This window comes from Podarcis bocagei (assembly GCF_964188305.1).
Source record: "Podarcis bocagei genome assembly, chromosome: 17".
In the NCBI taxonomy this organism is placed as follows: Eukaryota; Metazoa; Chordata; class Lepidosauria; order Squamata; family Lacertidae; genus Podarcis; species Podarcis bocagei.
In genome coordinates, this window is record NC_138143.1 from 3,788,803 (window position 1) to 3,810,557 (window position 21,755).

General features: G+C 45.9%; 1 protein-coding gene across 9 annotated transcripts in view; it reads left to right on the top strand.

The window, feature by feature from the left end:
- Nucleotides 1-21,755, top strand: part of L1CAM (L1 cell adhesion molecule) — a 100,218-nt gene that overhangs the window by 49,827 nt on the left and 28,636 nt on the right. For all 9 annotated transcript variants that reach the window (XM_081177185.1, XM_081177187.1, XM_081177188.1 and 6 more), the window contains 12 exons: nt 495-665; nt 1,908-2,019; nt 4,585-4,769; nt 6,846-6,977; nt 7,067-7,210; nt 9,176-9,287; nt 9,988-10,154; nt 11,431-11,590; nt 11,676-11,804; nt 12,449-12,546; nt 13,751-13,948; nt 15,231-15,301. In XM_081177185.1, the coding sequence (XP_081033311.1) occupies nt 495-665; nt 1,908-2,019; nt 4,585-4,769; nt 6,846-6,977; nt 7,067-7,210; nt 9,176-9,287; nt 9,988-10,154; nt 11,431-11,590; nt 11,676-11,804; nt 12,449-12,546; nt 13,751-13,948; nt 15,231-15,301 (1,679 nt within the window). The remainder of the gene's footprint in view (nt 1-494; nt 666-1,907; nt 2,020-4,584; nt 4,770-6,845; nt 6,978-7,066; nt 7,211-9,175; nt 9,288-9,987; nt 10,155-11,430; nt 11,591-11,675; nt 11,805-12,448; nt 12,547-13,750; nt 13,949-15,230; nt 15,302-21,755) is intronic.

The window sequence follows — 21,755 nt, forward strand, 5'->3', positions numbered from 1 at the left end:
GACCTTTGTCCAGGAAAGTGTAGCTCAATGCATTAATCAAGGTGGTTTTGCTTGGAACTGATTACTGGGATTCAGATCCCATGGCCTGCTACCTGAAGGAGATCTGAGGTCTTGTGGGGGAAAAGCAGAGCACAGGACTGTCAGTATCCACTTTCACTGAGGCATATGGCAGGCTACTGTTGGAAGGGAGACCTTTGGTCTGATCCACCTAGAATCATAGCACTGTAGAGTTGGAAGGGACCCTGAGGATCATCTAGTCCAACCCCCTGCAATGCAGGAATATGCAGCTGGTCCATACAGGGATTGAACCTGCAACCTTGGTGTTATCAGCACCATGCTCTAACCAACTGAATGAATGAATGAAATGGGGTGTGATTCCTCTCTCTCCTATGATGTTGGCTGGGCCAAGAGATAAGGTGGGGTGGAAGAAGCTGTCTACTGTGCTGTGGCTTCTCACCCCACTTTGCTATTTCCACTCTCTCCTTCCCCTCCAGAGATCGAGCATATCACAAAAGATGACCGAGTCACCATGGGCCAGGACGGGAATCTCTATTTTGCCAATGTCCAGATGAAGGATAGCCGCCCTGACTATATTTGCAACGCCCATTTCCAAGGTCCTCGAATCATCATCCAGAAGGAGCCCATTGAACTAAAGGTTTTCCCCAGTAAGTCTTCAGATACCCTGCATTTCTGAAGTGCAGCTACCTTCTGGGGTGGAAAGGTACAGGGATCCATCAGTCACCTGATCTTCTGTCCACCCAGTCTAAGATACACTGAGAAAGTGTTAGTTTCTTGGTAATTAGTTTTGAGGCTAAGGAAGGGAGAAGTATACCAGGGTGAACAGTAGGCTATGGCAAGTACAGCAGAGATGGCAATCTGTGGCCCTCTAGATGTCGTTGGACTCCAATTCCAATTGGCCCCAGCCAGTTTGACCAATGGTCATGGATGATGGGAGTTGTAGTTCAATAATGTCAGGAAGGCCACAGGTTCCCTGACCTGCCTTCAATCCCTCACTTGTCAACTTCAACAGCTGTGTGAAGCTCCAGTTTAATTCTGGCTGGTCTTTGGCCCAGTTTGATGTTGTTGTTTTTATAATTACAATAAAATCGCATGGCGCCAGCAGTCACCTCCCAAAAGCCTGTTGGAGCAAGAAGATCTTCACTTGCCGGACAACAAGGAGGGGGCCAGTCTACCTTCTCTAGGGAAGGAGTTCCGAAGTCTGGGAGAAACCATCAAGAAGGCCCTCTCCCACGTCCCTACCAAGCATGCCTGTGAGTGTGGCGGGACTGAGAGAAGGGTCAATTTAAGCCAAACCATGGCTTTGTATGAACGCACAAGCATATGAGCTCCAGAAGAAAAGAGCATGGCTGCTGTGCTTCTCCTACTATGCTGCACTGCACTAAGCCATGGTTTGACTTCACACATCGTCTGAACCTGACTCATGATTTAGCTCTCGCAGACAAAACTGCAAGCTGTAAACCACAGGGCAGATATTGGTTATAGTTCATGGTTACTCTGGAGAAAGTCAAGCCAAAAGCCTTAGTTACTGCTGCAGCAGAAGAACTGGGTAGAAGCACAGTAGCCACAATCTCCTCTCTGGGAGCCTGCATGCTTATGTGATGGCACTAAGCCATGGTTTGGCTGAGTGTGATGTGCAAATGTAGATAGAAATGGAAGGTCTGTGGCTGAGTAGCGCTGTTAAAAGGGTGCAGCAAGCATGCCTGCCTTGATAGATCAGAGGGACAAATGAGATGGTCCCTATTCTGCACTCTTAAGGTGCTGCTGCTGAAGAGCAGTGCTGCTCCTGCCTCTTCAGGGTCACAGCAGGTCAGATTAGCTCAGAGTGGGCTCAGCACCCTGTTGGTTCCATGGCTGCCCAGTTGCCTTCCCTTCTTTCTCTTCCACAGCCAACAGTTTCTCGAACCAGAAGCCAATGCTAATTGTACCGGATAAGATGCCCAACACATATGAGGCGAAGCAGGGGGAGCCCTTGGTGCTGGAGTGCATTGTGGCAGGACTGTAAGTGCCTTGGGATACCTGTTGTCAAAGGGCTCAAACTCTACCCGAAAAGGACTCCAAAACGCCCATGGAGAGAGTTGGGGAGAGGAAGGTTTGAAAATCCTTGAAGGGAAAGAGTTCCATCAGAGACAGTCACCCAGTGGATCAGCTGTCGCATGATTCTGCAGCCTCTGGATATCTTGGCTTTTTTAAAAGAATCAAAATCCATTAATGTACCTTAGGATACTTCATAAATTTCTCTAAATTCACATTCATTTTACCTGAAATTAACTACCTTCACAGTATTCCTGTGGCAGTGAGTTTCACGGGGATGAATCACATGGAAGTGTAACTTCTTGGCTTTCTCAACCCAGGGATACAGAACCTGTGGCCCTCCAGATATTACTGGATTCCAGCTCTCCTCAGCCACAGCCAGTATGCCCAGTGGTCAGGGATGACGGGAACTGTAATCCAGCAGTGTCTATGTGGAGAGCCACAAGTTACCCATCCCTACATTAAACCCACCCCTTATTATCTTCTTCAAGTGTTTCCCTGGTGTTCGTCCATTACTCTGTTAGTTGAGGGCCGGGGTGGTTAATCTGACCATTGGTCATGCTGGCTGGGGCTGATGGTCAGCCCCAGCCATCAACACCTGGAGGGCCAGCTTAGCCACTCACGGTTTAGGGACTTTCACAGATCTTTCCCTTCTGATTGCCTAAAGCAGATATCTGATTCCCTCCATCCCTCCCTCTCTCTGTCTATGAGAGAGAAAGAAACATTTGATGTTTGAGACAGGGAGGTATGGATGGGTCTAAGATTGTGTGTGTGTGTGTGTGTGTGTGTGTGTGTGTGTGTGTGTGTACATATGGAATTTGAGAGACTGGGGTTCCATTCTCCTTAGTGCAGCTTCAGTAGGGGAGAAGTACCTGCAGGTGGGCAGACAGGCAAGCTCCTTTTAAATGTGTCTCCAGAGTCCCTACATGGCTAGTGGAGAAGAGGAGGGGACCCTCTTGGGATTTTAGTTTTCCCTCCCTGGTGATTTGGCAAGCAAACAGAGACCTCCAGCTCCATCCTCAGGTGTGGGCAGCCTCCTTTCTCCCCCCTGGCTGCATCCTGTGGGCTTGGAAGCAGGAAAGGCACTTAAAGGCTGGCTTACAATCCAAAGTGTTTCCTGTGTGATTAAGGAAACGTCTTCCTAGTTGGCTTCTCTGGGGACTCTCAGCTCAGCCGGCCCTTCAGCCACAGTCTGGCTGATGAGGATGAAGAAGGGGAAAGTGCCAGCCAAGGAGATCCAGGAAGCACTTTGGCAGCATTCTTAGTCATAGTTTCATGCATTGTCTGGATGATGGCAGAAAGAGTAGAGAGTACCTTCGAGAGGAAGACTAAGAGCAACCTTGCTTGGTGCGCATAGTCAGAAGGGGAGCCAGGGCGTTACGGTGGTGGCATGTTGACCTACGGGCAAAGCGGTTCAGGTTCAAGTCAATCTTACTGCATGACTGCGAAGCCAGTCACAATCCCTCAGTCTAGGCTACCTTCTAGAGTTGTTGTGAAGATGAAACGAGATGAAAGAAAAATATGTGACATTGCTAGGATTTCACAGTTATGTCTCGCTGATTGTGTTGGAAGCAAAATTGAGCTAACTGAATCTTGATGCAATCCAAAACTGCTGCAGAGTGAAATAGAGCACTTCCTGTTCTTATAACTGATGTGTTCATTGCAAAGCTTGTGCAGGCAACTGAGAAAACATACTTCCGTAATAGTTAGTAGATGGTCTCTGCTTTTAATTTTTTCCTGTGGTTTTTATTGTATATAGACATTTCCTGCTTTATTTTAATTATATAGCTGTATAAAAATATTTATAAAATAAATAGATAATATTTCATAGCAGCCATATCGTAGAAGATGAAACCTCCCCTCTTCTCGAGGCGATTTCACTACTAAGATGGCAGCTTTTATGAGTTCTTGTTTTTAAAATAAAATAATTTTTAAATTAAAAGAATACATTTAGCCAATCAATAAGTTTTTAAGCCGTTAATCTAACAAATTAATCAATTAAATGTTTGTTTTTTATTACCATTAGATCCCATCTTTTCTCCAAAAAGTTCAAGGTGACATACTTAGTTCTCCCACTCTCTGTTTTATTTCTCAACAACCCTGTGAGGCAGGTTAGGCTAAGAGAGAGTGACTGGTCCAAAGTCACTCACTGAGCTTCATGGCTGAGTGGGGATTTGAACCCTCCTTTCCCAGGTCTTAGTCCAGCACTCAGGCCACTACACCAGACTGGCTTTCAGTCATTGCGTCACTACTGCCAGTGACACGGTATGGGGCAGGGAGGGGGAGAGGATCTGGGATAGGACAGCATAGCAGGGCTCTTTCCAGCTGTGCCCAGCCTGGTGGTCCTGCAGATGCTATAGGGCTCTAGCTCTCTCTCATCAGCCCCGGTCAGCGTGGGCCAATGGAGACGATGGTAGTTGAACCCCAGCAACACCTGGAGGGTTCTTGGTCTTAGCCATAAAACTAGTTGGACCCTCAACCAGAGTCATTAGCCAATTTCTACTCTCACCCTTTCTCTCCTGTCTCTGGCAGCCCTACACCAACCGTGGAATGGATCCACATGAACAGACTGAAGCTTTCGGACCGGGTAGTCTTTGAGAACTCAAATAAAACCCTGCGCATCCCAAGTGTGGAGGAGGATGACGATGGAGAATACCAGTGCATTGCTCACAACGACCACGGCACGATCCGCCACAGCTACTACGTGACGGTCGAGGGTATGCCCACAGCCACAGGCGTAACTACACATGCGTAGCTGGTGGGATAAGAGGGGGCACCAGCTAAGCTGGGGCACTAGGACTCTGGTGGGGTGTGTGTGAGGGGGTCTCTCCTAGGAGAAGCCATTCATTTCAGATTTCAGTAGGGGCAGACATTCAGCAAAGGACCTGCCCTCCACATTACATAGGTTTTAGGTCCCATTGATTTGGGGACCAAACTAGACATGGTGCTAAACTTGACTTTGCAGTCTGTTTTGTTTGTTTTAAGTGAATAGTGGGAAGGAGATTTTGTTGTTGTTGTCAGGACTGTGAAAAAGGGGGGTAACCCCCCCCACAAAAAACTGACGGCAATCAGCTAAATGCAACCAACCATGCTCTGGTCTCTCCAACATCTCACACTGACAACAAGAACAAACAGATAAATAAAGAACCTATCCTCGCAACACTGACACAAAAACTCTGCACATACGTACACTAAGTAAAAGAGTGAAAAATCACTACCCCACATCTTTCTCCCCCCTCTCCCCGATTCTCCCTCCCACCTCTATGACAGCAGTGTCTCACACCGAATGTAGCTTACTTGTAGAAAGGACTGAGGCATTATATGCATCCTTGCTAACTATGAAAATCCTTTAATAAAGACAACAAAAAGGGTAAAAAAAGAAAGGGGGCAACTCCTTCCCTGTGGCCCCATCAAACTTCTCACCCTGAAATGACTCTTAGCCCTGGCCAGTAAGCTCCCAAGGGCATCCTGCGCTGTCCTGAGACGTCTCTTCTTCACGCCAGCCAAGGTTTCCTGGATAGGATTCTTTTCCAGAAAGGCGAGGCTGGGTCTAGATATCGCAAGGAACACAGAGCCACCTACCGCTGCATTGTGCCCCTTCCTTCCTTCCTTCTCCTTCCTGGCAATGAGCTGTCACAGTGTGCTGTACAGTGTGCCATTGCCATGCTGTGGTTTGCCCTGCCACTGACAGCCAGTTTTGTGTGGGATGGTGGGGTGGGAGGCAGCTCAATATTCTGTGCATATGTAGAGTGGAAAGCCAACAATCAGTGACATTCTGACCATTTGTAAGAAGTTAGAACTTCAGCTTGACCAGGAACACTGTAAATGTCAGAGACATGGCTGGCAGAGAGGAAGAGGCAGAAGAAAATAGGAACTTGATTCTTTCACACAACGAAAGTGAGAGAAGCTCTTCTCGCTCTGGAATGCTGCCGGTAAGTTTTTGCAGCAGCACAGAGATGAAGGAGCAGGAGGCAGGTGGTAGGAGGGAGTTGGGTTCAACTCCAGAAGAGAAGGAATTGGCTGCACCTGAGTCTCCAAGAAGTAGGAGGCGGAGCAAGCGATTAGAACAAAGGAAGACTGACAGGAAGCAGACCTGGTATATATCTGGCCTTGGGAAGGGCCAGAAGCCAGTCGAGTCAACAGACTTCAACAGTGAGGAATGAAATATATAAAAAAATTGTCCAGTAGCACCTTAGAGACTAACTAAGTTTGTTCTTGGTACAGTAAAAGCTTTCGTGTGCCTGCACACTTCTTCAGATACCATGCATGCACATGAAAGCTTATATCAAGAACAAACTTAGTTGGTCTCTAAGGTGCTACTGGACATTTTTAAATCTTTTTTTATATATTTCGACTGTGTCAGACCAACACGGCTACCTACCTGAAGTGAGTTGTGGGAAGGTCGGATTGCTGAAAGCCTGTTATTGCTAATAAACCTCAACAAGTAAAACTGCCAGCGTTCCGTGTCTTGCGTGAGAGAAGTGCTAAACCAGACAGTAAATATATTACACAAATATATTGCTCTTTGCAATAGCCACCCTAAGCAGGAACCCTAAGCAGGCATGACAGTAGCTTGAACTTTGGCTTTCCATTCGTTGTGGCTCCAGTAATTGGGGTGGGGGGGGGAGAGCTTCAAGGTCAGGAGTGGGGGAATCCTGAATTTCTTTTTAGTTTTCAGAAGTTGATATGTAGGAACTGGAGGGCGAGATTAGAGTCTGTGGAGTTAGCAGAGAGGCTGCAGATGGGGCTTGTGGGTGGGGAGGCGGCCCTTTCACTCTGCCTTCTTTTCTCAGCTGCTCCATACTGGATAAAAGAGCCCGAGAGCGAGATCTTTGCACCAGGAGAAAATGTGCGCTTGAATTGCGATGTTGATGGGCAACCCAAACCAGAGGTGTCGTGGAGGATAAATGGGATCCCGCTAGAAGGTGAGTGAATGGGCAGGAGCGGAATGTGGGTGAGGGAAAGGGATGCCATGCTTCCTCTCGTGGGCCTAAACTCTTTTGCTGGGTTTCAGAGGTGATGCCAGACCCGAGAAGGAAGGTGGTGCCAGGAGCTTTGATCCTCAACCAAGTGCAGCCCAACGACACAGCTGTGATCCAGTGTGAAGCCCATAATAAGCATGGCAGTCTCCTGGCCAATGCGTACATCCTCATTGTCCGTGAGTTTATCTGTTCCTCTTGGATGAGTGTGGGGCTAGACCAGTTCCAAAGGGCTGCAAGGTGGGGGGAGCCAACAGAGAGCACACACACAACAGTGTCACCATTCTCACATTGCAAATAATGATTGAAGGTGTTCCAGGCTCCTCTGAATTTCAGTTTTCAGGGTTTGTTTTTTTTTTTAAAAAAAAGGTAAAGACTGTAGTCGCAGGTGGTGCTGTGGGTTAAACCACAGAGCCTAGCACTTGCCAATCAGAAGGTTGGCAGTTCAAATCCCCACGACGGGGTGAGCTCCCGTTGCTTGGTCCCTGCTCCTGCCAACCTAGCAATTCGAAAGCACATCAAAGTGCAAGTAGATAAATACTCCCACCGCTCTGGTGGGAAGGTAAATGGCATTTCCGTGCGCTGCTCTGGTTTGCCAGAAGCGGCTTAGTCATGCTGGCCACATGACCCGGAAGCTGTACGCCGGCTCCCTCGGCCAATAAAGCGAGATGAGCGCCGCAACCCCAGAGTCGTCCACGACTGGACCTAATGGTCAGGGGTCCCTTTACCTTTACCTTTAAAGTCTCTAGTAGCTACTTTTCCTGGAGGGTCATTTAGTGATGTGTGTTGGGCTAGCTAGCAATCAGCCCCAGCCCACTATGCGTTTTGTTGCCACAGATGTCACTGCTTCACATCTTGCTTGCCTCTTGGGGAGGGAAGGCCAAGAGAGGATTCTCCAGGAAGAGGGAATTAGGTTCAGGGGCCTCTAGCTCCTGAGCCTAGTGAAACCCTTTTACTTATGGAGATATAAGGAAAACATGAAGGCTTACTTGACCCCATTTGTCTGTAAGAGAAGTACACTTATTCCTACCTCCGGACATTCTGGTCAACGAGTGTTAAGCCTTGACTAGCATCCGGCCAAACAGTAATATAACAAAAAAGTGTGTGTGTGTGTGTGTGTGTGTGTGTGTGTGTGTGTGTGTGTACACATATATACATATACATATACAAAACACACACACACACATATATATATATACACATACACATACACATACACATTAAAAGCCTTTACCAAAAAGATCTAATATGCTAAATGACTAAATGTGTTTAATTGTTGTTGGGGTTTTTTTGCTGTTTGACTTACAATTTCCCCAGTTTGTATCCTGTGGGAGGGGGATAGGTCATTGTTTTGTTCTGCTGTAAATGTGATGAAGGGGAGCAACACCGGGGTGAAGGTGACCAGTTAGGGTTGCCATATGTCCTCTTTTTCCAGGACACATCCTCTTTTTCATGGACACATCCTATTTTTTAAAAGTAGAAGTCGGCAAATGTGTCCTCTTTTTTGCTCTTCAAAACCCTCCCTGTGCTAGTTTAAGCTTGTTGGTTAACTTTTCTCAAAGGGCGGCTTCCCATAAATTTCTGTATGGCTAACTTGACCCAACCCCAACCCCCCTGTCCCTGCTCACACATACATACAAACCAACCAACCACACAGAAACCAAGCAAGCTCTGCACTCTCTAAACTCTTGCAATGCCAACAAAAATATATAAATAAAGGTCCAGCCCACGTGATGCTGACACAAAAACACCACACAAACACTATGCACTAGAGCAAAAGATCTATCTCTATCTCCCTCCTCTCTCTTTTACCCCAACCACACAATATCTTTAACAATAAAGTCTGACTGTAAACGAAATGTGAAAAATACTCTATGAATTGAAAGTGGAGACACTATATGTACTTCCCCCTGTTTATTTGTTTGTTTTGTGACACAATAAAATATTTAATACAAACTAATTGTAAAAAACAACAACCATGCCCTCAACACACACACCCGGCCCTCACTTTAAAAAACCCTGATTATGAGGCTGGTCTGATATACTTGCAAAACCCTAGATGGGTTTCGTTGAGGAGACAGAACTGGTTGTTTGTTTAGAGGGTGCCATGCCCCAAACGTATCTATCTACTTGATTTAATTCAGGTCTGCCAGCAGAGATCCTGACCCCGGATGGGTTAGTATACAATGTGGTGGAGAACCAGACAGCCACCCTGCACTGTGAGACTTTTGGGGCACCTCGGCCCACTGTCAACTGGTGAGTTCTCTGCTATGGCTGATGTATTTCATAGAACCATAGAGTTGGAAGGGACCCGAGGGTCATCTAGTCCAACCCCCTGGAATGCAGGAATCTCAACTGAAGCATCCATGGCAGATGGCCATCCAGCCACTGCTTAGAAACCTCCAAGGACGGAGAGTCCACCACCTTCTGAGGAAGTCCTTTCCACTGTTGAACAGCTCTTCCCCTTCCTGATGTTTAGTTGGAATTTCCTTTCTTGTAACTTGAATCCTTTGGATCCATCGAATCCATTTTCTTGCTAACTTTGTCCTAAGCAGCTATGGCACCATTTGCATATATCTCATATTCTCTGTGCCAAAGTTCTGGCGCTTGGGGTTGAGTGCCACTGAGTAAGTGTAGTAACTTTTATTTGTAAATGGAAAATGATGCCTTATTTGTGTGGAGACAGTGAATATATGTTGTGAGGTCTTTATTATTAGCATCCATCTGTCATATCAAACTTTAATTGCTCAAAACTGAAGTTCCAGTATGCACTGAAATCTCTCCTGCAAAACACTGACACTCTGGAGGAACCCTCTGCTTATGGTGTAGATCTTAAAATCATAGGAATCCCTCTGGAATTTTTTTGTTTTTAAGTGACAGCAACACTAACCATATTGACAACAGAGCATTTTCTCTTTCATGCGCTTGATGTGCCCCCTCTTGCTCTTACTTCCAGGCTTACAGAAGGCATGTACTCCATCATGGAAGATTACCGGAGCTTTCTATTCACAAACGGAACCCTGCAGCTTGAGAAAGTCCAGCGTGAGGATGCAGGGAACTTCACATGCTTTGCTGAGAATGATCAGAACAATGTCTCCATCGTTGCCCACCTTTTTGTCAAAGGTGGGAGCAGATTTCCCAGAATGCACCACACCTCTCAAACGGGTTATGAATCTGAAGAGAAGTTGGATAGGAAATAGTCAGTAAGGCATAATAGTAAGGCACAATGAGGCTTGATGGGAAGATAGCAGTCATAGGTCACTGCGGTATGATGAAATTGAAAAATAGGTGTTCCACTTTCCTGCTTTCTCCAGCCTGAGCAGTCACACTAAAGGTAAACAGAGAGAAAGGCCAAAGGGATCAGATCTTACTTCATGAGGTAGACAGTTTGGTGTCAGATGTTGGACTACAATTTCCATCCTCCCCCTGACCACAGACCACATTGGCTTCAGCTCGCATTGCCCAGCAACCAGGCCCAGCCCGCCCATGAGGCAGACTGAGACAACTGCCTTGGGCAGCTGAATCCTGCAGGATGGAGCCCAGTGACCATCAGAAAAGTGGGGAGAAGTAGTGGCAGTGGCTTCTGACAAGTTCTTGTGAGAGTTCCATGAGATGCTGCCAGAAGCTGCACTGTGCGTCCCTCGTAAGCAAAGATTTGACAGAAGCAGCACCCTTCCTGTTTTGCTTCAGGTGTCAAAATGGGAGGGGATGCCCCTGCCAACAACATATGGAGGGCACCTCATGGACTACATTCTGCCCACTCTGAACTGTCAGCCACAGCCTCTAAGGCCCTTAGTTGAACATCTCCATCCTCCTGTACAGCCAGCTCCACAGATGGGTTTTATAGATAATACTGAAGTTTTGGATGCTTCCCCAATGAAATTAGGAGATGATTCAGGTTCTCCTGAGTCTCCTGCCCTCTTCTGAGAAGTGGAAAGAGGATCCTGTCTTGGTAACCTCACAGTAAGAATGATAGCTCTCCTGGGGTGGCAGCAAATCTTGTTTTTCCCCCTCATGCTCACATTTTAGATTTGCCTTTTGTCTTGTATGTTGAGGTCTGCCCAAAATTAACATATTCAGGCCACTGCCAAGGTAATTTAAATCAGAGCAGCTTTAGGAATACTCGGTTTGGGGTGCCATTCAAGGTAAAAGTGTGGGAAACAGGTCAAAAGTGGTCACCTGGTTCATTTCAGTGAGGTGTGTGCAGGAGAACTTCTTAAGAGGTTGCATTGCCTGAGAATTTGTTGCCTGTCCCTGCCTGCAATGGGAGGTGCTCAAGTCACACTGTGGAATGATAGGGAAAGAGCAGCCATGAGGGCTATTGAGATCTCATCCCTCCAACCACAGCAAGGCATGGTGGGGAGAGAGGCCACGACTCCACATTCTGTCCCTGTTCCAGGAGCCACACAGTTTGAAGTGGAGCCTACAAACACAGAAGGGGAGAAGGGTGGCCATGTGACGTTCCATTGCAAAGTGGTGTTCGATGACACCATCCCAGGCCCTGGTCTTGAGTGGCACCGAAAAGGGCAGCTGATTAAGGAGTCCGCTGACAATGACAAGTGAGTGGTGTGGGCAGGGCAGGGTTGTGGGGGGGGCGTGGACTGAGGGAAACCACAAAGCACTCTTATTTTATCCACCTGCTAGGTATTTCATCAATGACACATCCTTGACCATCACTGACCTGGACTATTCTGACCAAGGAATATACACCTGCCGGGCTTGGACAGCTCTTGACTCTGTGGAGAAAAGTGCCAAGCTTTGGGTATATGGCAAGTACCAAAAAAGGAGAAATCAGATATGGGTTCTTTTACCTCTTGTAAAATGGTTGTCTTGGGTTCTTTAGACTCCAAAGTTACTGAGAGAGCAAAGTGATGGTAAGTGAGGTAGTGGCTGCAGCTGGTAGATTTGGGGCACATGTTTTTGGTTTTTGATGTTTTGAGGTGAATCTGGTGTTACTATAAAAGGGAACTCAAGGTGGGGGAGGGAGGGACAGAGCGAGAGAGAGAAAGAAGTGATGCTTCTTTTGACCGGGAGATGTACATAAACATTGCACATCCTTCAACATGCCTCCAAAGGCATCTGTGAAGCAAGTTTTATTTGAGTCTGGGTTGTGAGGAAATTGATATATGTGTGCATGGGAGAGAGAGAGACATGTTTAAAAGACAACTATTTATTAACTAAAACTACTTCCATTTCTAGATAGCCCTATCAGTTAGTGAAATAATAACAACATTAATTATACCATGGGGTGGGGTGGGGAGAGAGAGAGCTGTCATTTGGAATTTTAATCTCAGGATCCAAAATGTTTTGGGTCAGCTCTGGGAAAACTGCTAAAGGAGATACAAAGAAGATTTGGGGCTTTCATCCTGCGATCGCTCCCTCATCATGGCTCGCATGATGGTCTCTCTTTCAGGCAGTCCTGGCCCTGTGTCAAATCTGGAACTGTCGGAGCAGCAAGATTGGCAGGTGAAGCTGACGTGGACACCAGGAGATGATCACAACAGGCCTATCAAGGGTACGAAATGGGGCTGAGTGTACTGTGGTGCTTAGAGCCAGCGTTGCCATGTTACCAGTTTGGAATCCTCACTCAAAGCCTCCAAATTCTTGGCTTTTCTTCAGAACTCTCACACGTAGGATGTGTTTGGGTGGGAGGGCAGGATCCAGTCATACCATGGGCAATGGCAGGATGGGGAGGCATGGGGGGCAGCTATTCCCCCCACCAAATAAATCATAACCCTCAGATTTCAAGATTTCATTTTTTTAAAAAACCTGTAGAACCTGATATGATGCAAAATGTGCACACACTATTATCTCTTTGTTTTGCAAAACTAGCCTGATACCCCTTTCAGTGTTTTACTATGCCCTCTCCCAATTCCTGCCCATAAACTTTATCTTCCTCCTGTACCCCTATTTCTTCCTTTCTCAGCAGCTCCTGAAATCACCTCAGCAGAACAACCATATTCCCCGGTGGTTTATCCACAGGTCCTCCACACCTAGCTGCATTTAAAACAAAGACAGGATAAATACTAGAGTTATCTGCAACCTGAACTTGTTTTACAAATTGAAAGGCATCTTTGGCCACCATTCTCTGTGGATGCAGAATGGCATCTCTCTGTGGTTTCCCTGTGGCGAAGGCCCTATTATTATTATTTGCAGTAGAAGGCAGGGTAGAAAACGAGATCACCCTGAAGCCAGGTGGGCCTAAGGACCATGGCTGTAAATGCATCATAGCACTTTCCTGCCACTACCAATGTATTTTGGCATTTAAACTGAGGTGCTTTTTGTACCTGGGTCGTTTGTAAAGAATCTCATTAGTACGCGCTTTCGACTCACAGCTCATTTTTGTAAGTATAGACAAACAACTGTTAGAAAGTGCTTTTCTCCTGCAGGTGTTCTTGTCAGAAAGCCATAAGGGGTTGGTTCTGACTCCCTGCTGGGTTTGTTGCTGTATTATGTGTGAAGCAATGCAGTGCTTCATTTGAGATATACTTGGAACTGGAAGCTCTGTTTAAGTCACACATTTGCTCCAATGTTATTTTCGTTGGTGTGTTCAGACTGGCTGCAGGAAAACGAACGCTTCTGAGCATGTGCAGAGAATGCATCTCTTTCCCAGTTGGTTGTGGTGGGGCTTCCCAGTCAAAGGCTGTGATGACCTTGATTCTTTCTGGGAGGGGCTTAGTCTGTCAAAAATGTTGACATGGCCTTTACTCTCCCCACAGAGTATACTGTATTTTGTGACGAAAGCAACTTTGGGCAAGGAAAAATGGAAAAGTTAACCACTGTGCCAGGAAACCAGCCGTGGGCCACGCTTCACCTTTCTCCATTCAGGAAATACAACTTCTATGTGAAGGCCAGAAATGATCATGGGGACAGTCCGCTAAATTCCCACCCTGTCAGCTATGTCACAAATCCTGCAGGTAAGGAGGCCGGCAATGCCAAGGAGAAGCATGTTTGGGGCTTAGGTGTCATCGTTCCCTGTAGCAGGGCCTGCCCACCCATGAGGCAAGGTGAGGCGATTGCCTCGAGCAGCAGGGTCCACAGGGATAGCAGATCCAGGCTCCAAGGAGTGCATTGCCCACTGCTGCCATGGTGGCAGCAGCAGGTGCTGCATGATCTTTGGAGGCCGAATCCGCTGCTTCCTTGGCGGCGCCACCCCCCATGCCACCTCTACAGCGGCCTCTTGGTGAATAGGAGGAGCTGCTACTCTCCTCCCGCCCTTGTTCCCAATGTAGACCTTTAAATCCCTAAACGGCCTCGGTCCAGTATATCTGAAGGAGCATCTCCACCCCCATCATTCTGCCCGGACACTGAGGTCCAGCTCCGAGGGCCTTCTGGCGGTTCCCTCCCTGCGAGAAACCGAGTTACAGGGAACCAGGCAGGGGGCCTTCTTGGTAGTGGTGCCCTCCCTGTGAAACGAACTCCCATCAGATGTCAAGGAAATAAACCACCATCTAACTTTTAGAAGACATCTGAAGGCAGCCCTGTTTAGGGAAGTTTTTAATGTTTGATTCATTACTGTATTTTAATATTTTGTTGGAAGCCGCCCAGCCAGATGGGCGGGGTATAAATTATTATTATTATTATTATTATTATTATTATTATTATTATTATTATTATTATTCCTTGCTCCTGATGCAGACCTTCATTTGGCCCTTCTTCCCTGGCAGTGGCAGTGGGGGGTGGGGGTGGCATTTTGTGTTTCGCCTCAGTTGCCAAAGTTTACTGAGCCAGCCCTGCCCTGTAAGAATCAACAGTGCTTGTGATACACAGACAAATGGGGCCCTACAACAAAATGTTACAGCTCAGAGTGCTTCTGTTCAAGGCTCCAGCCCCACTATTCCAATCCTCCCCACACCAGGCTTTCCTCTCCCCACCCCCCACCGGCCTGCAACAGGCAGAATTTCATAGCCATTGAGCATGCACAGATCTTAATTGGACTGTTTTAAGGTTTTTCCTCTGTTAAGTCTCCTGTCTCCTAAATATTTTTTGTATTTCTGAAAACCTTGGGATTTCCCCCCAAGCCTGCTGTTACCTCCCTCATGTGTGATAGTGTTTTGGCTACTCACAGCCCAAACGTAAGAAAGAGAGGGAACAAGTGGCTTGGCATAAGAAAATGCCATTACCTGCCTCTTAGTCATGGTGGGTGATTTGTCTGAGCTGATATATAAACAAACCTAACTGTGATCCATTACTTTCTAGCCCCTAAGCGGAATCCATCTGATGTCAAAGGAAAGGGGAACGAGACTACTAATATGATCATCACCTGGACGGTAAAATATAAATACTCTTGCAGCCCTAGTCTTGGTATCCCTGCGTCACCTCCTCCTCCTCCACAGTTTTAGTGGCATGGCTGACTTAGCAGCATGTTGAGCAGATGCAAGAGTTGCTGTTGGATTTTGCCTAAACCTAAATTCTGAGGTGAATTTGAGTATTTCTGCAAGGCACACAAGCAATATGCTCCTGGAGGCTAGTTGCTTTGTATGTGTGTTGCTTTGTGTGGTCCAACTGAGCCACACATATTGTCTTCTTGTAATCTTAACAATAACCTTGTAAGGTTGGTCAGTATTATTATCTCCCTGCCTCACATCACATATTCAGCACTTTGCTCTTGCACCTCTGCTGCAGCATCTGTCAATGTGTCTGCTAAACAATTCAGAACACAAAGAGCCGCTCACAGCATGGGCTGGACCTAACACAATGCATAGCGTGTCCCTAGCGGAAGCCACCGGTGGAACGAAATCAAGCAGACGTTAAGGTCTGAACAAAAGTCACTCAAGGATTTGTTTGTTTGTTTGTTTGTTTTGCTTGCATGCAGGCTTTATGCCACTTTCCCCAAAACTGAGTGTACAAACAAAAAAGTCAGGGCTTCATAATACTACATATAAAAGCCCTTTTAAACAAAGTCCATCTGAAAGCAATCTAACATAACGAATCAACCACAGGCCATCCCGATTAAATTTATCCCAGCTGATACAAAACAAACATTTTTTAAAAAACATTCAGAGCATTTCACATACATGATCTCAGTATTCCTTACAACAACCCTGTAAAGTAGGCCAAGCATTCTTAACCCTTTATTACAGGTGTCAGGGGCACTGAAATGGAGGTGGTATTTGAACCGGCTCTGTCCATCTCACACTCATTTCACTTTCAGCCACTATATTTAGGATTCTGGGAATAATCTTCCCCTGAGTGAGACGGGCCAACGACCCTCTTGGTTCTGGGGGATTCCCGCCACCCTCTTCTCCTTTCTTGGCACACATTTTGACTAATGGCGCTGCTTCTTCTTTCTCACTTCCTGTGTCCTCTGCAGCCCAAATTACATGAGGGAGGGCCTGCACCCATGTCTCTCTTTTGTGTCTGCTATTCCAGCCCTGCAGAGCAAGTGTGTGTGAAAGAGAGAGAGAGTGAGAGACTGGCCTCTTCCCTGAGGTGGCACGTGGAGTGTGCTGACACAGGGGGCCAGAGTGGGGTGTTTCTATTGAGGCAACACAGTGCGCACACGCCACTTGGGCCGTTTATTATCTTCGCTCTGTTTGGGTTTGCTGTGTTGTTTGCATTCCCATGCAAAGGGGCGGCATGTTCGCACTGCACTGTGTTTGCTGCCGACATTGTCCCCAAATGCTTGCGCTTGCCATAATGATGAGAACTGTGGGCTGCGTTCCCAGGAGGGAGCTGGTGCCAGACGCTTCCGTTTGGGGAGGCATATACCAAGTTCAGCTAGACAAATGTTATCACAATACAGGCGGTGGAGTGGACACTCTGTGTTAACCACAGCTGGCCTGGCACTGGTTGCCCCTCGCAGTTCAGTCTTGGCCCTGAGGGAGGGTTGCCATGTGGCTCCCATTTCCTGTTTAACCCAGGATGGTGGCTGCTGTCAAGAGCAATTATCTTCCTGATGATGACTTTTGTTTGGGACACCAGAGGGTATGGATTAGCATTCCCTCCCCATCAGAGGGCAAAGTTGCAACCTGTGGTGTATCACTTCAGCCTCTTTAGGGGAACTTAATGCGCCTGAATGCTCCCTCAAGTTAAATAAAGAAATTGCTGAATGAAGGAAATAAGCATGTAAGTTTAGAAACATTTTCAGCATAAACCTCTCTGTGATGTTCTAGGGAGAGTTTTTTCCTCTCTCTTCTTTTTAAGTGGAAAGGACAGAAAAACGCATGTGTGTCATCATCCCTGTAGCCTGAAGGGGGTGCAGTCCAGGACTCCAGCCCCACAGTTTGCCACATGCACCCACCTCTGGATACAGGGATGATGGCGGGTATCAGGTTTGTACCATGGTCAAGCTAAGTTCATGATGGAGAATCTCATGTCATATGTAAGTTATGTCAGTCTTTATACTTATGATATGGGATAAATCATAGAAATAAGTTCAGATTCACACACCTGTTCACACCAGCATCTAGAGGGAGAAGCAGCATCTGTTGAGCTTCTGCCTGCTGTATGACTCTCAAAAGGTGGGTGGCATCCTGCACCCACATCTACCTGAAAACTATGGCAACTACCCATCTAGTGAAGGAGTGGGAAGCAGCTTCTTATTCTTATTATTCTATTATTCTATTATTATTATTATTATTATTATTATTATTATTATTATTATTATTATTATTATTAATTTATATACTGCCCATCATCTGACGATCACAGGGTGATTCACAACATAAAAATACAAAATGAAAACACAAGATACATTATAAAACGAGAGCAAAAACAGACCATTAACTCCTCCTCCACAAACACATTTAAAAGGCCATCGGATTTTCAATCAGCCAAAGGCCTGGTTCTAGAGAAACATTTTTGCCTGGTGCCTGAAGATGTGTGGTGAGGATGCCAGATGAGCCTCTCAGGGAGAGCCTTCCACAGATGGGAAGCCACCACAGAAAAGATCCATTCTCATGTTGCCACCCTCTGGGCCTCTCATGGAAGAGGCACGTGAAGAAGGGCCTCGGCTGATGATTGCAGGGTCTGGGTTGGTTCATATGGTCTTTGAGGTATTGCAGTCCTGAGCCATTTAAGGCTTTATTGGTCAAAGCCAGCATTTTGAATTGTGCCCAGAAAGCAATGGGCAGCCAATGCAGTTGGGCCAGGATCAGCGTAATATGCTCAAACCATCTTGCCCCGGTGAGCAACCTGGACACCAAATTCTGCACCAGCCAAAGTTTCTGAACCCTCTTCAGCAGTATAACGTATTGCAGTAAAAAGCCTGGTCTTCACTTGGCTATGAAAAGATCACAAGGATGGTACCTGGCAAATGTCCCTATAAAAGAACAGGAATTTACTTTCCATTCAGGTCATGTGTACATCAGTATTTACTCCAGCTCCAGTGCGCCCTCCCCACTGTTGTTTGAAGCGAAGTACCCCTGACATTAGCCACACTCCATTGTATTCTGCAGCTTTTTGAGGAATACTATTGAATTCACATTCCCTCAAACCAGGTTCCATTCAATTAGAAAATGAAAGGAGTGGTTAAGTTGAGGTGTGCATGCTGGAGACAGCTGTTGTGCATGCGCAGATGACACCACATGCACAGCTGAGAGCTCCAGTGATTGGAGTTCAGCGTGGGGAAGCAAATCAGGGCATGGGCATGGGGTGAAAATATCCCCACCCCCAACTTGGTGTGTACACAAGTGTAAGAAATGAGCTTGAAACACAGCAGGGATCGGGGGTGGGCCGGATAACAACCTTGCAGTGTTTTAAGTGACTAATTTTTACATAGCCTCAGTTCTGGGTTGCCTTGCTTCAACAGCAGCCTAAAAGGCACAGTAGATTGAAATTTACAGGTGAAGCATATCCTAGCATAGAAATTTTAAGTGGTGAAGTGGGGAGATGAAAAAGGAAGGACAGCACCTGTTCCAGACCCCAACAGGAACAAAGAAGTGAAGATCACAAGGTGCTGAACGGCTTTGCATGGTTTATTTTCCAAAGCATTCCAGTTTTCTGCTGTTCCATGTTTCAGGTGTAAGAATGCTTTATGCAGGGCAGTAAATTACTTTTTGCATCTCAAACGAGACATTCTCTTATTTTGTAGTGGGTAAAGAAAAAAGCCAACTCTGTTGTATTTGTTTCAGCTTAGAGGGACTTCCCAGAGTGAGATCTTTAACCCAGGGTAAAACTGGGAAAGAAGCCCAGAAGCGTTGAAAGTTCCATAGCCTCGTAAGAAGTTTTGTGAACAGAAGCATTTAGCTGGGAAGTTCTCCTTTGCTTTGCTCAGCAGGTGATAGCAAGTGGACCAGTCTCTTGTTAGTAGTGAGGGAGTAAAAAAGTGATGGGGAGTTTTACTCATTGGCATCTCGTAGCTTAAATTTCAGCCTGTGTGGGATTTTTCGCACAGGGTAGAACTGGGCACATAAAGCCCATTTTATCACACAGAAAGACAAAGGGTAGAATTCAGTGTTGCGCTGCAGAGATTGTTCTATTGTAGCACCCTGCTTGTGGTTAACGCTTAGCTGGAATGAAATATTCAACGCAGCAATAGAGAAATTAAAATAATTATTTATTTGTCAGACAAATAAATGAGAGGCACAGTGGTATATGGTTACCAAGCTCTGGCCTGGCTCCTGCCATTATGGCCAGCCCTTATATTCCCTTAATCCAGCCCCCTTTGCTCCTCCTGTGGCTGCCTCTGTCCAATCAGCCTAGTTGGATTTCCTATTGGCTGATTGCTATATCCAATCCTAAAAGATACACCCATATCCTCCTGTCCTTATATGGAACACAAACAGCTATATATTGTTACATCTATAAATGACAAATAAGTAGTAATATATCTTACATGTGTCTCAACAAGGAATCTTAATTACCAGCTCACCTCTTGCCCTCCCTGCCCTATTGCCTTCTAAAACAAATGGTTAATCTTAAATTTTTATCTTAAACATATGTCAAGGATCTTGAGTTTCACATCAACATTGAAAGATATCCTTCATTTGAAGGTTTCTAAACAAATGTCTGACAGCTAATATATCAGGACAGCATTTGATGGCGTCTTCCTGTCTGGCAGGGGGGCTAAACTGCTGGCTGACTTAATTCCAGGATAAATACAACTCTTCTAGCATTTGTTAAATCCTTTGCATAATTACATTTAAGCCAATATATTTAAGCTAATATATTTCATACATTATCATAGGTAACCTTTTAAAAGAATAAAGCTTCTCAAAGTAGAAAGGAAGGAACTCAGTAAAAAAAACAGTTTTTAAAGAAGGCTCTTCAGTTTACATTCCCCCCCCTTCAGCAAGCTGCTTCAGCCAGCTGCTTTGTTTCCATTAGCTCTTCCCAACATTTATTGAAACTCTCTCAGTTTAAGAAAGAAACAGTTTTAAAAAGACTTCCCAAAAAAGCCTCTCTTTCTCTGTCAGCTAGATGCTTCTCCCCATTTGCCTCTGGCCTTAGAAAATACAGCTCAAGGTTTAAGAGAGGCCCATGGTATCATTTTACTATTTGCCCATTCCTAATTATATTTATCTCTGCCTTTGTTATCTTCTGTAACATGTAGGGTCAGTGTCATTACTCAGTCTGTAATTTCAGCTTTTACGACTTTGAGAATTGCTTTCTGCTATCAATCAAAAGGGGCCCCTTGTCTAAGAGGAAGAAAACACTGTTTTCTTAAGCAGCTAGCCTTCTTGCCTGGCATGAAACATTTGAAAATCTACTTTTGAAAATCTAAGCCCTCTTTAATATACAAGTCCTGATCAAACATTAATAAAATGCAGGCTTATGCCTGATGCCTCACTATCAGCCCAAGCATTTCGACGTCCACAGGAAAACAGTCTCCGTGTTCCTTCCTTCTGTGGGTTCTCCTGACCCTCCAGAGTAGAATTGGGGAAGTGGGGGCACATGGGGAGGAGAGCAGGGAAAGCCCCACTGTGCTAGTGGGAGTCCTTGTGTTACTTCTGCTAAATGAACCCTGTTCTTGAATCCAGCCCAAGGAAATCTGTTATTCAGGAGGCAAAAAGTTCATATTGTTTCTGATGAAGAGTTCTTACACTTGACACCCACTAAGGCATAACAACAGCAAAAATGGAGTGCTCTTGAAAACAAACCAAATTGTTTCCTTCTGCGCCTTGTGAGGTTTGCCTCCTTGTGTGGGAAGTCTTGGAGGAAGAAAGCATTGCCTTTTCAATTTCTGCTTTAGGCAGTGATTAAAATCGCAAGAGCCAAAGGTCAGTGAAGAAAGGTGTCAGGCCCCATAATTGTTCAGAGCTTAGCAGGGCCGGATTTAGGTTTGATGAGGCCCTAAGCTCCTGAAGGTCATGGGGCCCTTTATATGTCCAGCTGTCCTTTGTCAAGAACAAATTGTCGCTGTTTTTTGTGTTGAATATATGCTATGGTAATTTATGGACCTAATAGGTATCTAAAGCCATTTTCCACTGTTACTGTATGTAGGTTTTATTTTATTTGTTTTTTATCTTAGATTTTGGAAATGTACATCCAGTTTCCCCCCATTAATTTTTTTGGGGGCTCCCAAGAGAGTGGGACCCTAAGCTATAGCCTGTTTAGCTTATACATAAATCTGACCATGGAGCCTAGCATGGAGTGGGGAAGATAGAGCCTTTCCTCAGGTGGGGCCCCCTTGGTCTTCTAAGCTACTGCCTCCCCCTGCTGGACCCTTGGAAAAGTGTGGCACTTCGGACGCAATGTTTCTCTGGGGCCATGTCCGACTTTTGGAGCTAAGACCACGCATCAGGAGTTAGAAAGATCTGCTTCCAGTGTTTGGGCTGCTGG